Raw genomic sequence first — 20,185 nt, forward strand, 5'->3', positions numbered from 1 at the left:
GGGATCCGCACCGTGCAGCACGGCCACGATGCTCAGCACCAGCAGCGGGGCTGCGAGCCGGGCCAGAGCTCCCCGCGGCAGCGCCCACCGCCCCGCAGCTACCGGGAGCCCCGACCCCCGGGAGCCCCGACCCCCCGGGAGCCCCGACCCCCCGGGAGCCCCGACCCCCCGGGAGCCCCGACCCCCGGAGCCGCCGGGAGCCTCCTCTCCGCAGCCCGCCGCTCTGCTTCGCTTCCTCGCCATGTACCTGTTTTCTCAGGAAGGCCGTCTCACCTGGGGCGCCGGTGCGCTCCTGAGCGGCGCCGGTTTTGTTGGTCTGTCCGTTTGCAGACGAACACCGACAAACCAAAGGATCGTTCCCACAGAGGGCCGCGACCCCCAGCCCGCTTCCAGAACCCCCGACACGGCCGCGAGGCGAACACCTCGCCCCGAATGGCCTCCCCTTGGCTTCACCCACCCCCCCACCCGCCCCTCCTCACCTGGGCCCGCCGGAGCCTCCGCGTCCCAGCGCCAACACCAGCGCGGGGCTCCCGCCGCAGCACCCGCCGCCGGGGCTGCCCGCCCGCCGGGCACGGGCCGCCGCGGTGCTGCCAGGGGGGGAAGAGGCCGGTCCGGAGGGCCCTGGCGGGCGTGCTGCCCGCCGGCAGCGGGGCACCCGGCCCTGCGGCGCCCCGCGGGGACCGGCAGCGCGGCACCCACCGCGGCTCCTGCCACAGGCGCCTCGGCCCGCGCCCGAGGCAGGAGCGCAGGCCTTTCCCCCGCCGTGCGGGAAGGAGGAGGGCAGGCCAGGCTCCCCCCGCGCCGCTCCCGGGCTTCCCGGCGGGAAGCGCGGCTGTCCCGGCAGGGCCCCGCCCCGCGCGCCCTTCCCGGATGGCGGCGGAGCCGGGCGCCGCCGGCCACGCCCCTTTTCCCACCACGCGCGGAAGGCGCGCCCGGGCTTGCGCGCGTGACACCAGCCGGGGCGGGGGGGGGGGGGGGGAGGGGAGGCGCGCGCCGCCCCCGCGCCAGCGCCCGGAACGAGCCCTTCCTCGGGCTGTTCTATTTACGTTGGTGACGGCGATTTGCATAGCGCCCCGCCCCCTTGTCCATATTAGGGCGTAGGGGGCGGGCCCAGAGGGGGCTCGCGGCCGCTCGTTGCCTTCCTGGAGCCGTTTATAGGGTACAGCCACTTCCGCTGCCTGCTTAGAAGCGGCGCGATCATGGCGGAGCGCGGTCAGCTCCCTGCCCCCGCCAAGCGCCTCTGCTGCAGACCAGGCTATGGCTCGGGGTGCAGGCCGGGACAGCGGGCGGGCGGCGCCGGACCCGGCAGCGGGGCGCTCTGCGCCGGACCCTCTTCCGCAGCTGCCGCCGCCGCCTTGGGGCTGCTGCCACTCGGCAAGACCCAGAGCCCTGAGTCCCTGCTGGACATCGCGGCTCGCAAGGTGGCGGAGAAGTGGCCCTTCCAGCGGGTGGAGGAGCGGTTCGAGCGGATTCCGGAGCCCGTGCAGCGCAGGATCGTCTACTGGTCCTTTCCTCGCAGCGAGAGGGAAATCTGCATGTACTCCTCCTTCAACACTGGCGCCGAGGATCCCACCGCCGTCCCCGGGGGGGCTGGAACGGCGCTCGGCGGGGCTGCGGACGCCGCCGCGGCCGCCGAAGAGAACCGCCTGCCCTTCCGCAGGGGCATCGCTCTGCTCGATGGCGGCTGCGTCGATAACGTCCTGCAAGTCGGTGAGTCACCGGTCGGGGCCGCGCTCCGGAGCCGGGCCGTCGCCGGCCGGGCTGGGCGCCTCTGGCCTTCACCTCCGGGGGTCTCCCCGCTGCGTGTCAATCGTCTGCCCTCCGGGGAGCCGCCGCCTGCCGGCCCTTCCTCCGCCGCCTCGGCGGCCGGAGCGTCGCCGTCTCCCCCGGCAGCCCCCGGGGCGGGGAGAGGTCGTGCGGCGCGGGCCAGGAGCTGCCCCCCGCGGCCCGGCCCGTACGAGCCCTTTCGCTCCCCGGCTGTAATGCGGTCCGGGCAACTTCCTCCGCCGGTCTCCTCCCCCTCTCACCTAGGACAGAGTAACTCCCTCCCTCCGTGACACGGACGCGGCCCCCGCCGCCGGGCGCGCCGCCCCCCCGCCTGTCCCTTTAACTCCCCCCCGCCCCCCACCGCGCCGGGCCCGCTCCCGGTAATCCAGCCCGTGTCATCCCGTTTGGCGCTGCCCCCTCCCCGTGCCCACCCCCGGTAATCCGGGTCATCGCCTTACCTCGAGCCACAATAGCGAGGAGGTGCCGCACCCCCCCATCCCGGGGGGACCGCCGGTGGAAATGAATCAGCAGAAGGGCGGCGGGGGAAGGAGGGCCGGGGGGGGAGGAGGGGATGTGCCGCTGTCCAAAATAAAGACATAAAAGCGGTGCGAGACCCCGGCAGCGGCTGTGCGGTGGGCGGGATCCGCGAACAAAGGCATTTCTAGGGCAGCGGCGGCGGCGAGCCGGAGGGAGGGGGCGCGATCCGCCCCGCCTGGAGGGGTATGGGGGTGTGTGTGTGCTTTGGGATGAGCCGCGTCGAGACAGGAGGGGGGGAAGCTCTGCTCTTCCTCCTCCTGGAACAATACTTCTCCCCCCCTTCTTCCTCCCCCCTAGCGCTGCCGCCTGCAGCTGCGGGCGCCCCCGGTTAACTCCTCTCTGCCTGTGTTTAAAGGGCTGCAGAGGCGGGCACCCCCACTTTCGGGGGGACTGTCTGCCGGGGGCGGCTCTCCCTCGCCGTTCGATGGGGGCCGCCGCCGACAGACAGCCCCCGCTTCTCACCCCCCCCCCCCCCCGCTGGTGGGTGATGCTCTTTGTGCGACCCGGCCACTTTGTTCTCGTTTTCATGTTTATTTGTGTCTTTTTTTTTTTTTTTTTTTTCCCCTTCAGTTTTCTGTCGCTTCCTCTCCTCCTTCCCCGAAAACGGGAAGTCAGACAAAAGAGGCTGCTGCTGGGCTTTTGTTGGCGGCGGCGACTTGGGCTGGGGGGGACGCTGGGATTTCCCTCCCGCCCCTCTCCCTTCCAAAAAAACCTCGGTCCTGGCTGATGCGGGCAGCTTGCAAACGTACCGTCAGTTTTTTTTCCCCGAAGGGAAGCTGTGTCCCTACACCTAGGCTCAGTGCTTTTTTTCCCTTCAGCTGAGGGGGAGTTAATTTTTTTTTTTTTAATCTAATTAACTTTCTTACAAGTTTCACCTTTCGGCTTTCTCTTTTCAAAGGTATGAGGTGTAACTGTCGTTCCTCAGGAGTGGCAAAACCAGAAGTAGGGCCTTTTTGGTTTGGTTGTGAGTGCTGAGATTTTTTTTTTTCCCTTTTGCTTGCACTTGATTCTGTTTGCGAGCAATGAGGAATGACAGGAGTGCACATAGGGAGGGTTTCTTGGCTGATTACATTTAAGCCAGGAATTCACTGTGAAAATAAAGCCAAGGGGCGATAAATAAAAGATGCAATCTCCTCTAGGAGACAGACACCCAGCATGGGCTTTCAGCATTGGAATAGGCCTCAGTGAGTAGTTGTGAAAGAAATAAACTTACTTTTTGTATGGCTTTGAAAGGGGGGGAGGGTGGGCATTGAGTAATGTTGGCAAGGGTCAATGCGAAGAAAGAAAATATGCATAAATACAACTGAAGTGTTGACTGATGCTGCTGGAACCTTAAATGCATACCAAAAAAATTCTATACCTACTGCTGAAAATACATTTGCCTTGTTTTGTTTGTTTTTTTTTTTTCCCCCACAACCTTACCTGAGCCTCTTTTGGAAGACTGCTCAAAAATTGTAGTGGAAACTGGTGATTCGAGACATGTCAGTTGTTCTGACAGAGGCCTTTGGCTTGCCTGGCAAGGGAGTCATGGAGCACTTGGGTAGGCTGGTTCCTGCTGTAGGAGAGTTTCTGTGTTATTTGGGTAGGTAGCTGTGTCATTAGGGCTGGGTTTTGCTGGTGAGATATTCTTTGTAAAGAAGAAAGGTGCAACTGTCAAAGCCAGTTCAAATGGAGTGAGTTACACTGGGTGGAGAATGGAGTTGGTTCCATACAATAAAGCTGAATATGTAGCATTGAGGAAAACTTAACGTTGACTTTATGTGAGTGCATGTTTAGTGACCATATAAATGTGAACTCTATGAGTATGAGTAATGGAAACTCTGTAAATGTTTACTGTTGTACTATGGAAAAGTACAGTTATTGGACAAAGTATGTTTTATTACATATCAATTCTAACAGCTTTACTTGTAACATGAAGTATTACTATAAACGGGGAATGCAGGATTTGATTTCTGAGGGAGATACATAAATTTTAGTTCAGTGGTAGTTAAATGGTACTATTTGCTTCTGACAATTACAATTTTTTTTTTTTCATCTGCTCCTGAGTAAACATGCAGGCAATTTTATCATGGCAACTCTTCAAGCAGGAGAATTTTAAAAACCTTGTGTCTATGCTCTGCTAAAAATCTTCATATCATCCTGGTTCATGCCCCCACAACTTCATCTCATGTGTGTGATGGAAAAAAAATCCTAAGTAAAAGAAAGATGTCACATTAATGATACGCACAAACAATTTTCCTAATAATCAAGCAGAAAAGTTGTCTAATAGCCTGTTTTGAAGTTGAATTATATTGTCCTGGCATAATAATTAGCATAACTTAATTTTGAAAGATTTTTCTCCAGAGAAGTTGGCTTCAAAATTCCATTTGCATCTAATTTATGCATGTTTTTGTAGCTTTTTGATATGTTGCTATTAGACATGAGTATTTTCTTTTTTAAATTTATTAAACAATAAAGGTCCTAAAGCAAACATTTTCCCTGCGTAAAACATAGCTTTTCTGCCATACATGTATTCAGTTTATTTCAGTGTAAGTATTTTTAGTAAAAATTACAGTCTAAACATGAAATCACTTTGTGAGTAAATACAAAAATCTGGAAGGAAAATTAGTAATTGTGTGTGTTTCATTTGGTCAAATTGGTGAACATGCCAAGAGCAAGCAGACAGCTTTAGATGGTGAAGTGTGTATTTGGTTTCTGAGGTTAGTCCTGAATTAGTATACAGTACAGTACTGTCGTCACAGCTGTGGCTGTCAAGGTTAGGAAGAGGTGTGATCCTTCAATAGCACAGTTGACCTGGTGAGAGCCCTTACTGCAGCTATTCTAGGAGAATAAAAAAAAGCCCTGTGCCACTGTTGGTATGACTTGTCTTGCCTGGGGAGAACTGGAATGGCCTTTGCTGTAGTGCTGCAAAGCTTGGTTTTGCTGCTGTAGCTGCATACACTTTAAAGAGTACTTAAAGTGGTTTTTTGATATGTCATGTAACTACTCCTAGAGTGTCCTCGTCTGTCTCTAATTTGAGGTCGGTTTGTCTTTGTTGCATAGACCCTGCTTGCTCATACAAGGCCTGCCTTTAAGGCTTTACAGTCCTTTCCATGGCAGCATGACACTTTGTAATCATGGTAGTCGTGCCTCTTAGGTATGAATGGCAAAGGAGTGAGTTGGAGGGAAGAGACTCCTAGGAAAGGAAAATAATGTGAAGAATTAATTGCCTGGTGCTTACCACAGCTCTAGAACTCAATGTTGTGAGCTAGAGAGCTGCCTTGTCTAAGGAAGAGGGTTCACACGACCAGCATCATCAGCATGGAGCTGGAGACTTTTTTTTTCTGAAGCACCTTGTTGATACATGATGGGGGGATGTAACCAAAATACCAAATAAAGAAAAACAAAGTAAATTTTCTCAACTATAAAAAAAAAAAAGGTTGGGGCTTCCTGCCAGTTTTTGTCATTGATTCTTCAATGAAGTTAGACTTGTGATTTTTTTTGTCCAGTTTTCTTCTAATGAGAAGTATTTATCTTTTGACTCAGAAGTGCTTTTGTTGTCTATTGTTACAGCTAATCATTCCCTTTTTCCTTTTTTTTTTTTTTTTTTTTTTCTTTTTAAGTATGAGCTGAAAGTTGGTGATTATTTTGAAAACCAGGAGAAGCCATTTTTTTTTTCACCATGAAGGACAAAAGCTTTACAAAACCATGTTGGTGACTCCTACATTGGTAGGTTGGTCATTCTTATGGAAAATGTATTGTAGTCAGCAAATTTCAGATCCTTTTAGTGGATTGTGATTCTAGTTAATAATTTTTTTCTTCTTTCTATCTGTGTCTACTCAAAATAATAAAAAATTGTGAAGGAAGTAAAACAACTATACTTTATTTTCTTTCAGGGTTTAGTTCTTTGAGTTCCAATGTGTATATATACTGCATTTATATATATATATATATATATGTATTTGAAACACATTTTGGTTGATAAAACCATTCCAGATATTAGCAAATCTGGCATAAATATTTTTGTGCTGTGAGTTGATATGTGCCTCTTAGCAGACAGGATGATCTTTGATGTCTGCAACACGTATCTAATTGTCAATGAAACCTGTAGGACAGATGGATTTATTAAAAAAAAAAATTGTCTCGTGCATGTACTACTTAGTTGTGTGACAAAATGAAAGCTGTCATTTGTGGAGATGCAAGCACTGTGTTTTGCATTAACTTCTTGGTGTTCTGTCATACCAAATTGTCCTGGTATGTATGTGTAGTGACCTTTTCGAAGAGGAAAAGGTTGTGTTAAACTCTGCTTGTTAGAGGAGAAGTTTGTCTGCTGACATGCTGAAGGAACGAGCATGGTTTCTTTTGCTGTTAGCATGATGTTAGGATTTGTTTAGGAGTGTATGACTAAAATAAGTAATCCAGAATTTGTTAATACAGTATTTTGGTAGGGGAGTTAACAAATGATGTCTGACTTTTTGCTGGACTTCTTTTGATTTGGTTTCAAGGCTACTATAGTCTTGTGAGAATACCTTCATTGATTCCAGTTTCTGTTTGCTTTAAGAAATAACTACCAATATTTTCAAGTTCCAGAATAGAAAAAAGTAAACCTAAAGCTGCATGTGAGCCACCAATGTGCAACTGCAGCCCATAGGGCCAACCGCATCCAAAAGAATGTGGCCAGCAGATCAAGAGAGGTGATTCTGCCCTGGTGAGACCTCATCTGAAATACTGTGTCCAGCTCTGATGCCCCCAACGAAAGAAAGATGTGGACCTGTTGGAATGTGTCGAGAGGAGGGCAAAGAAAATTATGTGAGGGTTGGAGCACCTCTCTTATGAGGACAGGCTGAGGGAGTTGGGGTTGGTCAGCCTGAAGAAGAGAAGGCTTCAGGGGGACCTCATAATGGGCTTCCACTACCTGTAAGGGGGCCTTACAGGAAAGTTGGGGAGGGACTTGTTACGAGGGCCTGTAGTGAAAGGACAAGAGGTAGCAGTTTTAAGCTAAGAAGAGAGATTTAGGTTAGAGATCAGGAGGAAATTCTTTAGTGTGAGGGTAGTGAGACAACTGGAACAGGCTGCGCAGGGAAGTTGTGGAAGCTCCATCCCTGGAAGCATTCAAGGCCTGGTTGGATGGGGCTCTGAGCAGCCTGATCTAGAGGGAGGTGTCCCTGCCTGTGCAGGGAAGTTGGAACTCAATGATCTTTAAGGCCCCTTCCAACTCTAACCATTCTAGAATTCTGTGAAGCTAATTTTAAAATATTTCTTCCTGAAACGGAGATATCTGAATGCCTTCCAGTTTCCTTGTTAGATTTGGAATGCAATGCATTAACTAGGGAACGCACAAGCTATTTTCAGTGTTTGTGCTCTGATGTACTATCCTTGACCTTGAGTAATTTTTCTGGAAACCCTAAAAATCCCAACCCAAAACAGGGAAAAGAAGGAAAGAAGCTTTTTTTCAAGACCAGAGCCCTCAATGTAGAAAACTTTGTAAATTGACTCCTGCCTTTTTTCAGTATTTCTAATAGTACCTAATTTGGATATCAAGAAAAAGTGAGCATTTGGGTGATCTCAAGATAGGAGAATAAAACTTTAAACTATCTTTCTATGTAATTATAAATAGTAGGATAAATATAGTAGGGAAGTGTCAATACAGCTCTAGAATTTACTTATTTATTTAAGCAGAAAATGGATTGTGAATTGCTCCCCATCACAGTTTTTAAAACAAGGAATCTTCCCTAGAAACATTTTATACTGGGTTGACCTAACAAAACTTTTCATTGTTTTAGGTCAGTTTTCATTTTCCTCGTGTTTCATTTTCCCCCTAACTTCAAGGCTTTCCTCACTTCCAAGAAAACAATTTTAATTTTCAAATCTTGCTTTCCTTTTTAGAAAGTGATTCCATCTCTGTGTATCATCAGATGTTTTGGTATGTAGCAATTCTTGAGTTTGAGCCAGTAGTCAAGCCAGCAACTGAAGCCTGTGTGTGCATTCTCTCTCTCTCCCTTTTGGAGACAAACAATTAATTAAAACAAAAATCTATGTGTGAGGGTAGACTGGACCTGTTTATAGGTCAGTATTGGACAAACTGGTTTCTTTAAAAATCAGTAGATAGTTATTGCCTTTTGCCATATAGTGTGCATTTTTAATGAACTTTTTAAGTGTACTCTTACATAAGACCGGTAAAGTTCTAAGTAAGAAAAAATAACCTATTTTGAGTGAAAAGTAGTTTATTATCATGTACAGCAGTTTTTACTGGTGAAAGTAATTAGGTGGTGTGCTGTAAGATATGTCTGCATGGGTTCAGTGTCACTTGCTGGCTAGGTAATGTAGTTATTGTCAGGACAAATTGTAAAGTTTTGAGCAGTGTAACAAAGTATGAGTGCAGAGTTGTGGTAACATAGGAGTCCAGCTGACATAGTTAACACACAGCTAAAGAGAAAGCAAGTTTGGTTTTTGTTTTTGTGGATTAGGTGGGAGAATTTACTGCATCTTAAAAAAACCACAACAAACCAACAAACAAAATAAACAGAAAAAAGGCCCACACTATTTTAACTCACAAAAGCTATCCTAATTTATGAATATGCTGTCTGTGACAGGAACTAATTTGATATTTTAAAAACCTTTCATGTGCAACAAGGGCACAGATTCAATGTGAATTCTGATTGCCTGGAATGCAGACAGCTTGACAGCACGCAAATACTTGAGTACTGTCCAAGAACTGCACTTGTTCTGGGATATCTGTCTTGAACTTCCAGTTTTCTTCTTGGTTTACTAGCTAAGACTGCCTATATAAAATGCTTCTCTTGGTGGGATATGTATGCAGCAGCACTTGACATGGCTCTGCAGCCTTCTGTGAGTCGGATCACTAGAAATGCTTGGTGGTACTGTATGCTGGTTTGCATTCTCCTAGCCACATGCCAATTACCATGATTTATGTGATGCCCTTTTGGTGCATTAGCCTGCTGTTCTCTGACAGGCAATACTCCTCCAGTCTTTGTTGCCTTGGCCCTACTCTTGAACTTCAGGACATCTTGAAAACTTGAGATGTAAGTCACTACCTTAAAAGTTTTTTTCTGACTTAATTCTGCAAATGTGCAAACAGACCAGAGGAGTGTAGCCTTCTAATAGTAACAACAGTGTAGATAATTCCTTTGTGGTTAAGTCAGAACTGCTAAAAGGCCTTCTGTAGAAGCTGAGTAGTCATACAAAGCCTTATTCTGGTTTGACACAGTTCAGTGTAGACCGAAGTGTCTCCTGATGTGGGCTTTTAACCAACACTTTATTAAGCCCTTCTGAAAAATGAAAAACAAATTGTGAAAGACGGGAATGTTTTCAAGTGATCAAAGCATATTTCAAGGTAATTGTGATGTGCAACATCACACACTTTAAAAAGAAGAGCTTAATATTTTTTAAAATTATTTTTTACTCTAACCTTCTACTCCTTGTTGCAATTTGGTGCATTTGACAGTCTGAAAGTTTTTGCTTTGGGACTGCATGGGCAATGGCTGAGAAGGTCTGACATTAATTGGAAGGATGCAGGAAAATCTGTCAGTAAGTTTAAATCCACACTAGTAGAGCTAGCTGATCAGATAAATTGGAAGCTCATTTACTGAACTAATATGCTAAAAATTCAGGTGAGTTACCTCTTGTCCTGCTTTATTTAACGATCTGCCTGTTTACAGAAGTCATCTTTCATTGTTAATTGGTGTCAGACCTTCACTGAGTTCTGGGATTCTAGGAAAAATAAGTGAGGGAAAATGGCACAATAGGAAGGAATTTCACAGAAGTAGGTGTTTAGATATGTATTTATTGTGTTGTTGGGTTGGTGGTTTTTTTTGGATGAAAGTAATTGCATTCAAATGATTGTTTTAAAGGCTAGGAAAATCAAATGATGCATAGCTGTATGACTTCTAAGAAATGAGACACTTTGTACGCATGCCAAGTTTAACTGCTAACTGGTTACTGACAGCCAGTAGTAATGCAAATACTGTGCAGGAGCTGTGCAGCTGACTACAATGTTTAATTTATAATACTGACTAATGAAAGAAAGAACGTTTGACCATTGAGGCACTTAAAATTGTATAAACTGTTTTCTGAAGTGTGAAACAAATTTATAGTCAGTAGTAGACTAGAGGATCAAGTTTGCGTGTATTGTAATAATTTTTCTGTTTTTAAACTTGTGTTGAATACAAGGTTTTAGTTTAAAGGCTTTTACCAGCACTGGTTCTCTTAGATTTGTTTTCTTATGCTCAAAGTTTGACTCTATTTTCTACTAGTGGCCTGCTCTCTGCTTATCGGTGTTCAGCTGTATGCGCTAGGCATAGTGACAGGACAAACTCTCTTCACAAATTAGGTTCCAGCTTGGCCTTGTCAAGAGTGGCTGGGCATCTTTATTATTATTATTTAATTTCTGCATTCAGTTTTGATATTTTGCTGGCCTTAAGTTAATAGAATGCCCATCCATATTCAATGATTAATGATGGAATTGATAATACATTTATGGAAAGTATAAATAAATTCAGCTAGTGTGGTGTTTGGGGTTTCATATGCTTGGTGGTTGGTCATTTTTCCTGCTTACCTACAGCTTTGACTATGAAAGGAAGGCAGATAAAATGTCTGTGTTAAGAATTCATCAACAAATATGTCTACAGATAATAGTTAGGAAAATGTGAGTGAATCAGCAAAGTTGAGTGGAGAACCTTACAGTAAGCTGTTCATGACTTGCACAGTAGTTGTCTCAGTGAAGCACTTACTTTGTTTCTTTGGTTCATGGAATATAATGCTCTGCTTTGGGAGGGTGAAAAGTAGTCTTAGTGAAACACTGGTTTGCAGATTTACAAAGCTGGTCTCAATGACTGCATTAAGCATAGCTTGTGCTTCTTCAGGACAGTTCTGCTGAGTCTGCTGATTTTTAAAAGTTTTAGACAGGGGAAAAAAATGATATTGTAAAAGAATTGTTTAATATATTAGATAAAGGAATGAAACCTGGAACACTGTGCTCTGAAATACTGTATTATGACCAATGGCAACTGGGACAACTGGGTATGCTGCTGCTGTTGTACATGCAAGATAAGTCTCAGTTCCTCCATTGATTTAGGCTGTAAACTGAAACCTTGCAAACAGACTACAATTAGTGTCTTGGAGATAAAGTGTCAAGTCCTTTATATTCTGTATCTGTGTCTGAATTTAGAGTAGCTGTATTGCACAGAAGCATGAAACTTCAATTTTGCTTCTTCTAGAGTAGAGGGATGAGAATGACATAATAAAATATAGGGGTTTTTTAGCTTTTTGTTATTGCAGGTCATAATGTGAGAGAACCATCATGCAGCTTTCCTGGTCAAATCTAAAATGCATGACTTAATAGAGGTGACTTGAGCTAAATGTGCTGCTAATGCATGAATGGTGGGCAGTGACAAGGGGGACTTGATGTAACAGATGCCATGGCAGTATTATGGGATAGGGAAGAATAACTTGATTAATGTGACTTAAAAATATTAGAAGCAGCATATCACTTCATTTTATTGATGGTTTTCAGTGATCAAACTTTATATTGTCAGGGATTCTCATAGTAATTTACAGGCTTGATTTCTAGGTAGTTATAAGTGGCTGTTTGATGGCAGGAAAGAATAAGTGTTTAGGAGTAAACAAGAGTTTAAATAAGATGTATTTGAAGAGAAGAGAGGTAGTAAAGTGCTTAGTAGACCTTTATGGTTGAGAGGCTAGGAAGTGAATTGTCAAAGTGCTGATGCCTGATATAGAGGACAGAGACCTCAGCAGATGCTTGAGGAGGTGTATTTAAGAAGGACATGGTTTGAGCCAGTGCTCCCTCTATATGGGCTACTTCCAATGGGTATGAGAGAGACAGCATGGAAACTGTGGATTCTATCCAACAAAATGAAACAAAGCTTTCAAAATGGAAAGCAGGTTGGCAAACTGCAACTTGGCTGTCCTGTTGAAAGTTATGAAGTGGGTGTTCTGTTACTCTCCTTTTCAAACTTATGTCCCAATTTCAATTTTATGAAGAAGCTACATCTGATGCATAAAAGAAATTCTCTCTTTTTCAGAAAGCGCTGACTTGCTGCTTTTTTGAAAGGTGTTGGATTATACTTTATCACAAGCAGAAGCTATTTCTGTTAAGTCATGGTGGAAGCTCCACCATTACAGTGGTAAAATAAAACCATCCACTTGGTGCAGCTGTTTGAAATGGACTTACTCAGAGACTTAAGTATGCATTGCTAAGATCATAGAATATAACTGAATTTCTTCTACTGTAAGCCGTAGTAAAATTGTGGTTTGATTGTTCTCAACAAGCAAAATAACAAGCTCAATTATGAAGCATTGTGTATTGCAAAAAGGCAATGTGTTTTCTTATTTTTTTTCTCTATAGTTGTGAATATTTGTGGTACAGTAGTGAATATTGTGGTATTTGTGGTAGATTTTTTTATTTTTCTGGGTAATAAGAATGGAAGGGTGCAGTGGAGAAAGACAGGAATCTGGTGAATAGTGATGCACAGCTTTATTACGTACTTTTTTAGACAAAGTTAGGAAGTAGGAATAAGAAAGAAGAAGATAACTGTCTGAGTAGCTACAGTGGTGATCAGAGAACCGGAGAAGTTTTTCCTGTGCCTTGGAGGCCGTGTGGAAGACAAACATCAAATTGGTAAAAGTAGAAGATAAGTGGTGAAGACTGGAAAGGTAGGACAAATGCAAGTATTGTAAACTCAGTGATGTTGACTATTAATTGAAATAAGTAAAATTTTAGGGAAAAAATAATGTACTAGAACAAAGACACATGCAGATTAAAACCAGAGCTTATGTAACACTGAAACATCAAGAATTGGAGAAAAACACACCCCAAGTAGTCAACAGTCTGTCCTTGAGACATAAGCCTGCAAGACAGATGAAAGGGATGGAAAGGAGTACCTCCCCCCAACTTATCTTAGTTACAGCCTTGAGCACTAGGTAGAAAACACTGACTAATTGGACTCAGAGTATTAACATCTCATCAGCATATTCATGTACTAATATAATACTAAACCATCTACCCATAGGCTAGAGGGACCCGTGCTAACAAAAAGCCCGTGTCTCTGAGCATGCTTAGTGAAATTTTTTGAGCACTGTCACTTTAAATGGAAGGAAGGATCTAGGTAACTACTCTTATATGCCAGTGATATAATATGCATAGAGATTAAGTTATTTTTCATGTTTCTGTGTATAAAAGTAACCCTTGTATTTCGGGAAGCTGAACTTGCTTTGTTAGATACCACCCTGCTCCCTTTTATGTGTGAACTGGGTATTAAAGCAAGTCTCTTGACTCTCTGGGTGGACTGGCTTCTTGCACACCAGGTGACAGACCCTGCTTCTGGGACAACATCAGTAGCTTAGAGATCTGAAGTTTGTTCGGTTTAAAAGGAGAGACTTTTCTGTACAGGGTACCAGGAAAGATGCTGATGTGGTCAGAAAACTGAGTACTCCCAGCATGTAGAGTAAGCTGTAAAGGAGCAAGATAGCAGTAAGATCAAATTTGCTACTGCCCGATTACTCAAAGCATGAAATGATAGCTAGTGAAATGTTAGGCTGGATTAATGGAAATAGAAGTGAATCACGAAAATGCACTTCAATGAATCCTGCCGGTTAGGAGGTCCATCATCCCCTCCCTCCTTGAATAATAAAAGGAAGTTGAGAAGTAGAGATAGTGTTGAGAAACTACTGAAAGGAGGAACCAGAGGAGGGTGACTGTGCAATGAGACACTAAGCTGTGATTTTAGGAAGTAGAAGGAGAATCTCAAAAGCCAGTGAAGATAAAAAGTTCTGGGAGAGGATTAATCAATTTATATAACTACTGACAGGTAAAGGAATCCAATTCCTGAAACACAGCCAGAGAGATCTCCACTGGGATCTTGGTGAGTGCCATCCTGGTTGCACTGGAAGCAGTAAAGGCCCAATGGCAGAACCACATTCCAGGCAAGGGCCTTGACATACTCAGTGACTTGGCTGTAGGAGCAAGAAGGTGGTGATGTGGGACAGGTGGTGTAATGATGTCATACAAGCACCTCAGGCAAAAGTTAATGAGTGAATAAGGTGGGGGAGTCATCAAACAGCATAAGAGTGAAAAAAGAAGTATGTGTATTTGCCTAGCATGCATGTAGCTTAACTGGTATGCAGAGGGGGTTGTCCCAAGCTGTGATTTGGGCCAGGCAGCCTGGGAGGTATTGCTTTGCATTTGGCCTTATTGAGGAAATGAAGGTCCCAAGACTGGGGATGGGAGACTATAGTGTGAGAGAGCAAGACTAAGTCAGAGCAGATCCACCTGTATTGCAGTTGATGCTGGTTTGAAGTGCCAGAAGTAGGATTGGAAGGGTATGTTTGTAGGGTGGACTGGAGGTGGGACTGCAGTGTAAATCTTCCATCAGTAGCTGGGTACAAGTAGCGTAGGAGGCCGGCAGCATGTTCAGCACAGGCTGTAGGGTGACCTTTGTTGGGTTTGTCCCCTGCAGAGCTCGGTGCCCTTGCATGCTGCTTTTAGCACCAAGCAGCTCCTCTTCCACAGGCAAAAGCACTGCTGAGCCTTTGGTCAATTTGTTTTCTTGCAGTAACGAATATATTTGTGAGCAGGGGGCTGTTGTGAGGTTTGTTAGCAGTATGTGTTGTAGGTGTCTTAACAGCAGTGTCTAGTGTGGTAGTTACAGCCTGTTGTTAGCCTTGACACGGGCATGCTGGTGCCATGGTATAGGGCCTCCATCAGCTTGAGCTGTGCCTGTCAGCTGTTCAGATGATCTTGAACTGGCCTATGAGATCTGGGCTGTGTCATAAAGGTGGTGTGCCAATGAGAGTGTGAGACCACTAACCTGCTGTCTTTGAAAATACGTGTTTAAAGCTAAAATATGAGCCTGATCTCTCTTATTTCTAAGGCTGGTAACCTTAGGTTGCCTGACAAAGATTATAAATAACAAAGGTCATAAACCTTCACTCAGAAGCAGAAATTATATTTCAAGTTACAATTTATAGTGGCATTATTGCCCTCCCCCTCCCTTTTTCTCAGGAGGAAGCATGTTCCTGGTTGACCCAGCCTGCTGCCGTAAGGAAAGTTGTTGATAAAGCAGCACAGCATGGTTGTGGGCACTGGGGTCCTTCTCCAAGAGTCCATTCTAGTGTACTTGCTCTCACTTGTCACTCAGTGAACTCCTCCAAGGATGGCCTATGAAACAGACCTATTGAAATAAATGTTTTCTATTGTGAAATACTCTAGTAATGAATATAGTAACTGAAATAACTGACTCGTTCGCTGTGCTCTGACTTGTTTACTGCTCTGTGCCTGATTTGCTGCTCAGTGCTTCATTGTGTAACTCTTAGAACAGAAAACGTGCGTTGCTGTGCTTATAAACTTGTATTTTAGAAAGGTTTTTTCTGATTGTCACCTGCAGACTTCACCCACTGTGAAGTCCACTGTGTGTTACTCACCCCAAAGTTTTGTTTACTTTAGGCTGGCTTAAATGCAGACTGCTGTCAGAAGGATGCTGCAGTTGTCCTCAGGCTTGCAGCTTGTGCCAGAGCTTGTGGAGCTGTGTGGTGAGCCAGAGAACTGGCTTGCACATTAATTCAGATCTTGCTGGAGGAGTTTTACCTGGTTTATTGGCCAAGAAAATGCTACTGTTGGTTCAAGGAGAAGAGTACAAGAGGAGGGCACTGAAAAGGGCAGGGCTTCTTTCTGTGTCAGTCACACTTAAATTGGCTTAAAATTATAATGAAATCCTGACTGCTGCATGGGGAAAGGAGATGGCTGCTGTATGTGGGAATTCACCTGTGGCAGAAGACAACCTGTTTATTTCAGAGACAGCCGCATGGGCCTTTCCTGAGCCCAGGCTGTTTATTTGGCCTGTATGAGTGAGCAGTCTGACACATCTTAGTCCACAGATTTTCTGTGTTACAAAACCTTGGCCAAGTGATGAGTACCCCTCCCACAATCCACCAGTGGTTAAAAGAAAGCCAGACAAATGTTTACTTTAAAAGTACAGGAAAGGGGAAGGAAATGCTTTTTCCAGTTGTACATGTTCATTTCTCTGTACATCTGTGTCGCTTTTCTGCCTGCAAAGTTTGTATCTTTCCTCTGCTTTTGAGATGGTGCTGAGCTTTAGCATACTTATGTATAATAACACAGGCTTTAGAAGCACTTTTCCTGCTTATTATGCAGTTGTTTGGTGACCAAATGACATGTCCTATGTTTGTTTTCATTCATAGCTGTTGACTTCAGTTGCTAAAGTAAGCCTTCACAGCTATTTGTCTGCTTAGGCCTGCTGAGCCAACATATCTAAAAGTGAGCTGGATTCTCTCTTTTTTTTTTTTTTTTTTTTTTTTTCTTCTTGAACTTTTATCTGTTGTCACTCAGCAGTCTCACAGCAAGCTGTAGGGTCATGGTGTGGTATAGCAGAGTCTTCAGTTGACTTGCACAGGCTTTGTTACTGCTAGTAAAGCCTGAAAAGGAAAAGATGGAGCATGACTTGGAGACCTCAAGCTGAGTTTGTAGGTGTGGCACATGGAGGGGGGAAAAAAAGCCCTTATTGCTTATGGACCTCACTGTGAGTCTAAAATAGCTCTGTGGGATTCCAGTATCATTACTGCCTTCCCAGGTAGAACCACAATTAAGTGTTTTAATATAACTTGCTTAGTGTGGAAGCTGAATGGTGGACAGCTGCTCTGGTAAGTGAGGTGTGTTTACTGAAATTATCTGGTTTTAGGCCAATGTGTGATCTGCTCCAGTTGGACTAACAAGTGCAGAACTCAGCTTGCCCATAACTGGTAGAGGGAAGGAGTGCATTTTAAGTCTTGTGCACTTCACAGTGCAGATGAGCCCTTTTTTGGGGGGCAGAAATGGCTTCCCTTTACCATAAAGAGACATTTTATGTGGTTTTATGTAAGCCTGTCTGGGAGAGGGTGCTTTAGCTTTATCAGCTGCTTGCAGTGGGGGATGTTGAAGCTTGTTCCTGGCTCACTTTCAACAGTGGCCCTCTTCAATGTGGAAGGATTGATCTGGGTTGCTCACTTCCTACAGGTCTGCCTAGACAGTTGTGGCTGTCAGTCTCTTAAAGGCATGCGTGAGCAGAAACCAGGTCTTTAATTTGTACAGATCTTAAGCAAGGTACTTTACCTCCTTTGGTTGTCTCCTGCTGGAAGGAAGCCTGCATGGCCTCCAACCCTAATTGAAGTATCTAGTTCCTTTCTAACATCTGCAGGTGGTATTTTATTGTACGTGATTATCCAGTCTCTTAAACAATTTTAATATTATTTTTTTTAATTTGAGGAAGGTGAAGTTACTTAGTCTGGTATCTTTCCAGCTGCGTTGCTGCACTGCTTACAAGTCTAAATGGCTTATTTCTGTCACATCTTGATTTTGGCTTATCACAGGTGTTTAATATGTTACTTCTGTAAACTGGCAATGATTTCTGCAAGCCAGGTTTGTTAAAGAAGTACCAGCTTGAGCACTTATCTACTTAGGAGAATGAAGAACATTCAGGTACACTAGTCCTTCAATTTTTGTACCAATTTGTGTGGTTTCAAGAGTGTCTTCCTTTTAACTGGTCTACCTCTATCCCTATTTCCTCTGCTATTTTGAAGGCAAATACTGGCAAAACAGACTGTTCAGGGCAGGGTGTTAAGCTATAAACAGTGCTCTTGCTCACATTAAGCTAACAAATAGGAAGAAGAGCCATCGCCATGAGTAATGCAAGAGGTTCTTTAAACACAGTCAAATAAAACCAAAGTGTTTAATTTTGAAGCTTGGCTAAGTTATATTCAGTGTAAGAAGTACTGTCTCCAGAAAGGATGAAGGCTTATTGGACATCAGTGGGGGTAAATGAGAGAGGAGCAGCAGTGCGTATAGACTTCCTTTATCTTAGGAATTTTGTTAAGTTATTTCATCTGCTGTGGGTGTCCATGTACTTTTATTACTATATTTACACAAATCCAAGATTGTGATGCAGATTCAGGTTAGTCTAGAAAAAGTATCTGTAGTCATGTTTTATTCACAGCTGAGTATGTTTTGTCTTTAATCTGGGGAAAACTTCTTTGCCTCAGTGAAAAAGTATTTTATTGGAAAGGCACTTGTAAGAGGGTTAAACATGTGGGATTTTTGTGCGCTATGATTGAATGAGCCTCCTGAAACCTGCCAAACTTAAAACTTATTGAAATTGATGGTTCTTAGTGGAACAGATAGCTCTGAGTGGATGTTCTCATCAGAGCTCTGAAGTTGAGTGAAAAGCAGTCTTAACACCGAGAACCAAAATAACGTACCTAGCTCTTTCCATACTCAGAAGTTCAGAATTTTGCAGAACTGGTTCAGGAATCCTGACTTGCACTTGCCATCTTTGCCAAAGCCCTCCATAAGCATTATGTAAATACCTTCACACCAGCTGGAGGTGAGAATGCTGCCTGTGGGTGCCTGGCTAGAAACTGTTTTGTGTCAGCTGCTTGCTGTAGTTCCTCTCTTCAGACCTTTATCTTGCACCTTCCTGAAAGACAGTTGACCACTTTCCACAAAAGGGTAAAGTTCTGTGGATTATTTTCCATTTACTAATGAGAAACTGGGGCAATTTCTGTGGAGCAATGAATGTGCCACCAGCTGTGTCTTTGCATAGTTTTTGTTGCTACAGTAGGTGTGAAGTTATGAAAGCTTGTTTGACCTGGTAGAGAAGTCTAAGGCAACTCTCAGATTTTTAAATTCTGAAGATATGAGGAAGAGGTCATACTGGGTTCAGGTTACTACGATTATTAAAAATGTTCATGTAGTTTTATACACTTTGGTGTGGTTTTAATTCAGTTCCTGCTAGTTATACTGTACAGATGGCAGGTTTAGTTCATCTAGTAATCTCTTTAAATGTATACAACTTTAAAGATAAAATTGCACAAACCAGGAGTTGGCACTCATGAAATTACTTTTACTCCACAAGTGATTTGATAGGCTTCCATCAACTTGAATGTGTTACATATTCAGGATGCAAGTACCGGATCTGTTTTAGCACAGAATACTTGGACAAAAACAGCAGCCACAAGATTGGCTACTTTGAGTCTATGAGAGCTGCCTTTCCCAACAATAGCACTGCACCAGGTAATAAAGCAGAGTGATTGAAAGCTTGGGTATTGGGAGGCCTTGGAATGTTGTTCACTTGAATCATGTGTATGGAACTCCTTTAAGATAGGAGAGACTATTGTTGACTTGAACCATTGGGAACATTTAGTAAACTGAGAAATTAAAAGCAGTGTATCAGTTTTTGAAATACTGGCATCCTTAAGGAAAAAAAAATCTATACTGAAAAGATGAGTTATGGTCCACATTGCTTTTCATTGAGCTTCATGATGGATCCAGATAATTTCCTTTTTCTTCCTTACCCCGTGTAGTTGTGACAAGAAGAAAAGACAAAGGCAAACCTGAAATCCATGCTGTTTATTATGAAGAGACAGTTGCTTTGAGCCACCCATTTATAAGCAGAATGTGACATTGATGTCATTAAATGCAATGATTGTGAACCTTTTAAAATTCTTCAACTCTTAATTGCGAAGAAGTTGAAGTACATTCTTGATGACTGCAAACTTTTTAGTATCTTCTTGCAGTCTGGTTACTGTGAATACAATTCAGCATATCTTGATTAATGCTGCTTTGATTTGATGCATACAGAGAGTTTGAACGGAACACAAGAAAGAATCCTCAGCTAAAAGTTGAAATAACCAGTTAACTGAAAGATATGAAATTCTTAAGCATGCCTGGAAAGGTAGTATAACTCTTTTCCCTTATGTTGATAGCTTTCAGGGTTGATATACATCTATCCTGTTAAATTTATATCAGCTCACCTGGTGTTTCACTTAAAGCAGGAACAGGACCTGTAGGAAAACCTTCATTAACCCTGTGTGCTGA

At 44.2% G+C, this 20,185-nt stretch overlaps 1 protein-coding gene across 2 annotated transcripts in view; it reads left to right on the plus strand.

The window, feature by feature from the left end:
* Nucleotides 1–1,199: 1,199 nt before the first annotated feature.
* Nucleotides 1,200–20,185, plus strand: part of ZSWIM6 (zinc finger SWIM-type containing 6) — a 115,054-nt gene continuing 96,068 nt past the window's right edge. For both annotated transcript variants that reach the window (XM_051642926.1, XM_051642927.1), the window contains exon 1: nucleotides 1,200–1,710. In XM_051642926.1, coding sequence (XP_051498886.1) covers nucleotides 1,200–1,710 — 511 coding nt within the window. The remainder of the gene's footprint in view (nucleotides 1,711–20,185) is intronic.

Source organism: Apus apus, chromosome Z (genome assembly GCF_020740795.1).
Source record: "Apus apus isolate bApuApu2 chromosome Z, bApuApu2.pri.cur, whole genome shotgun sequence".
In the NCBI taxonomy this organism is placed as follows: domain Eukaryota; kingdom Metazoa; phylum Chordata; class Aves; order Apodiformes; family Apodidae; genus Apus; species Apus apus.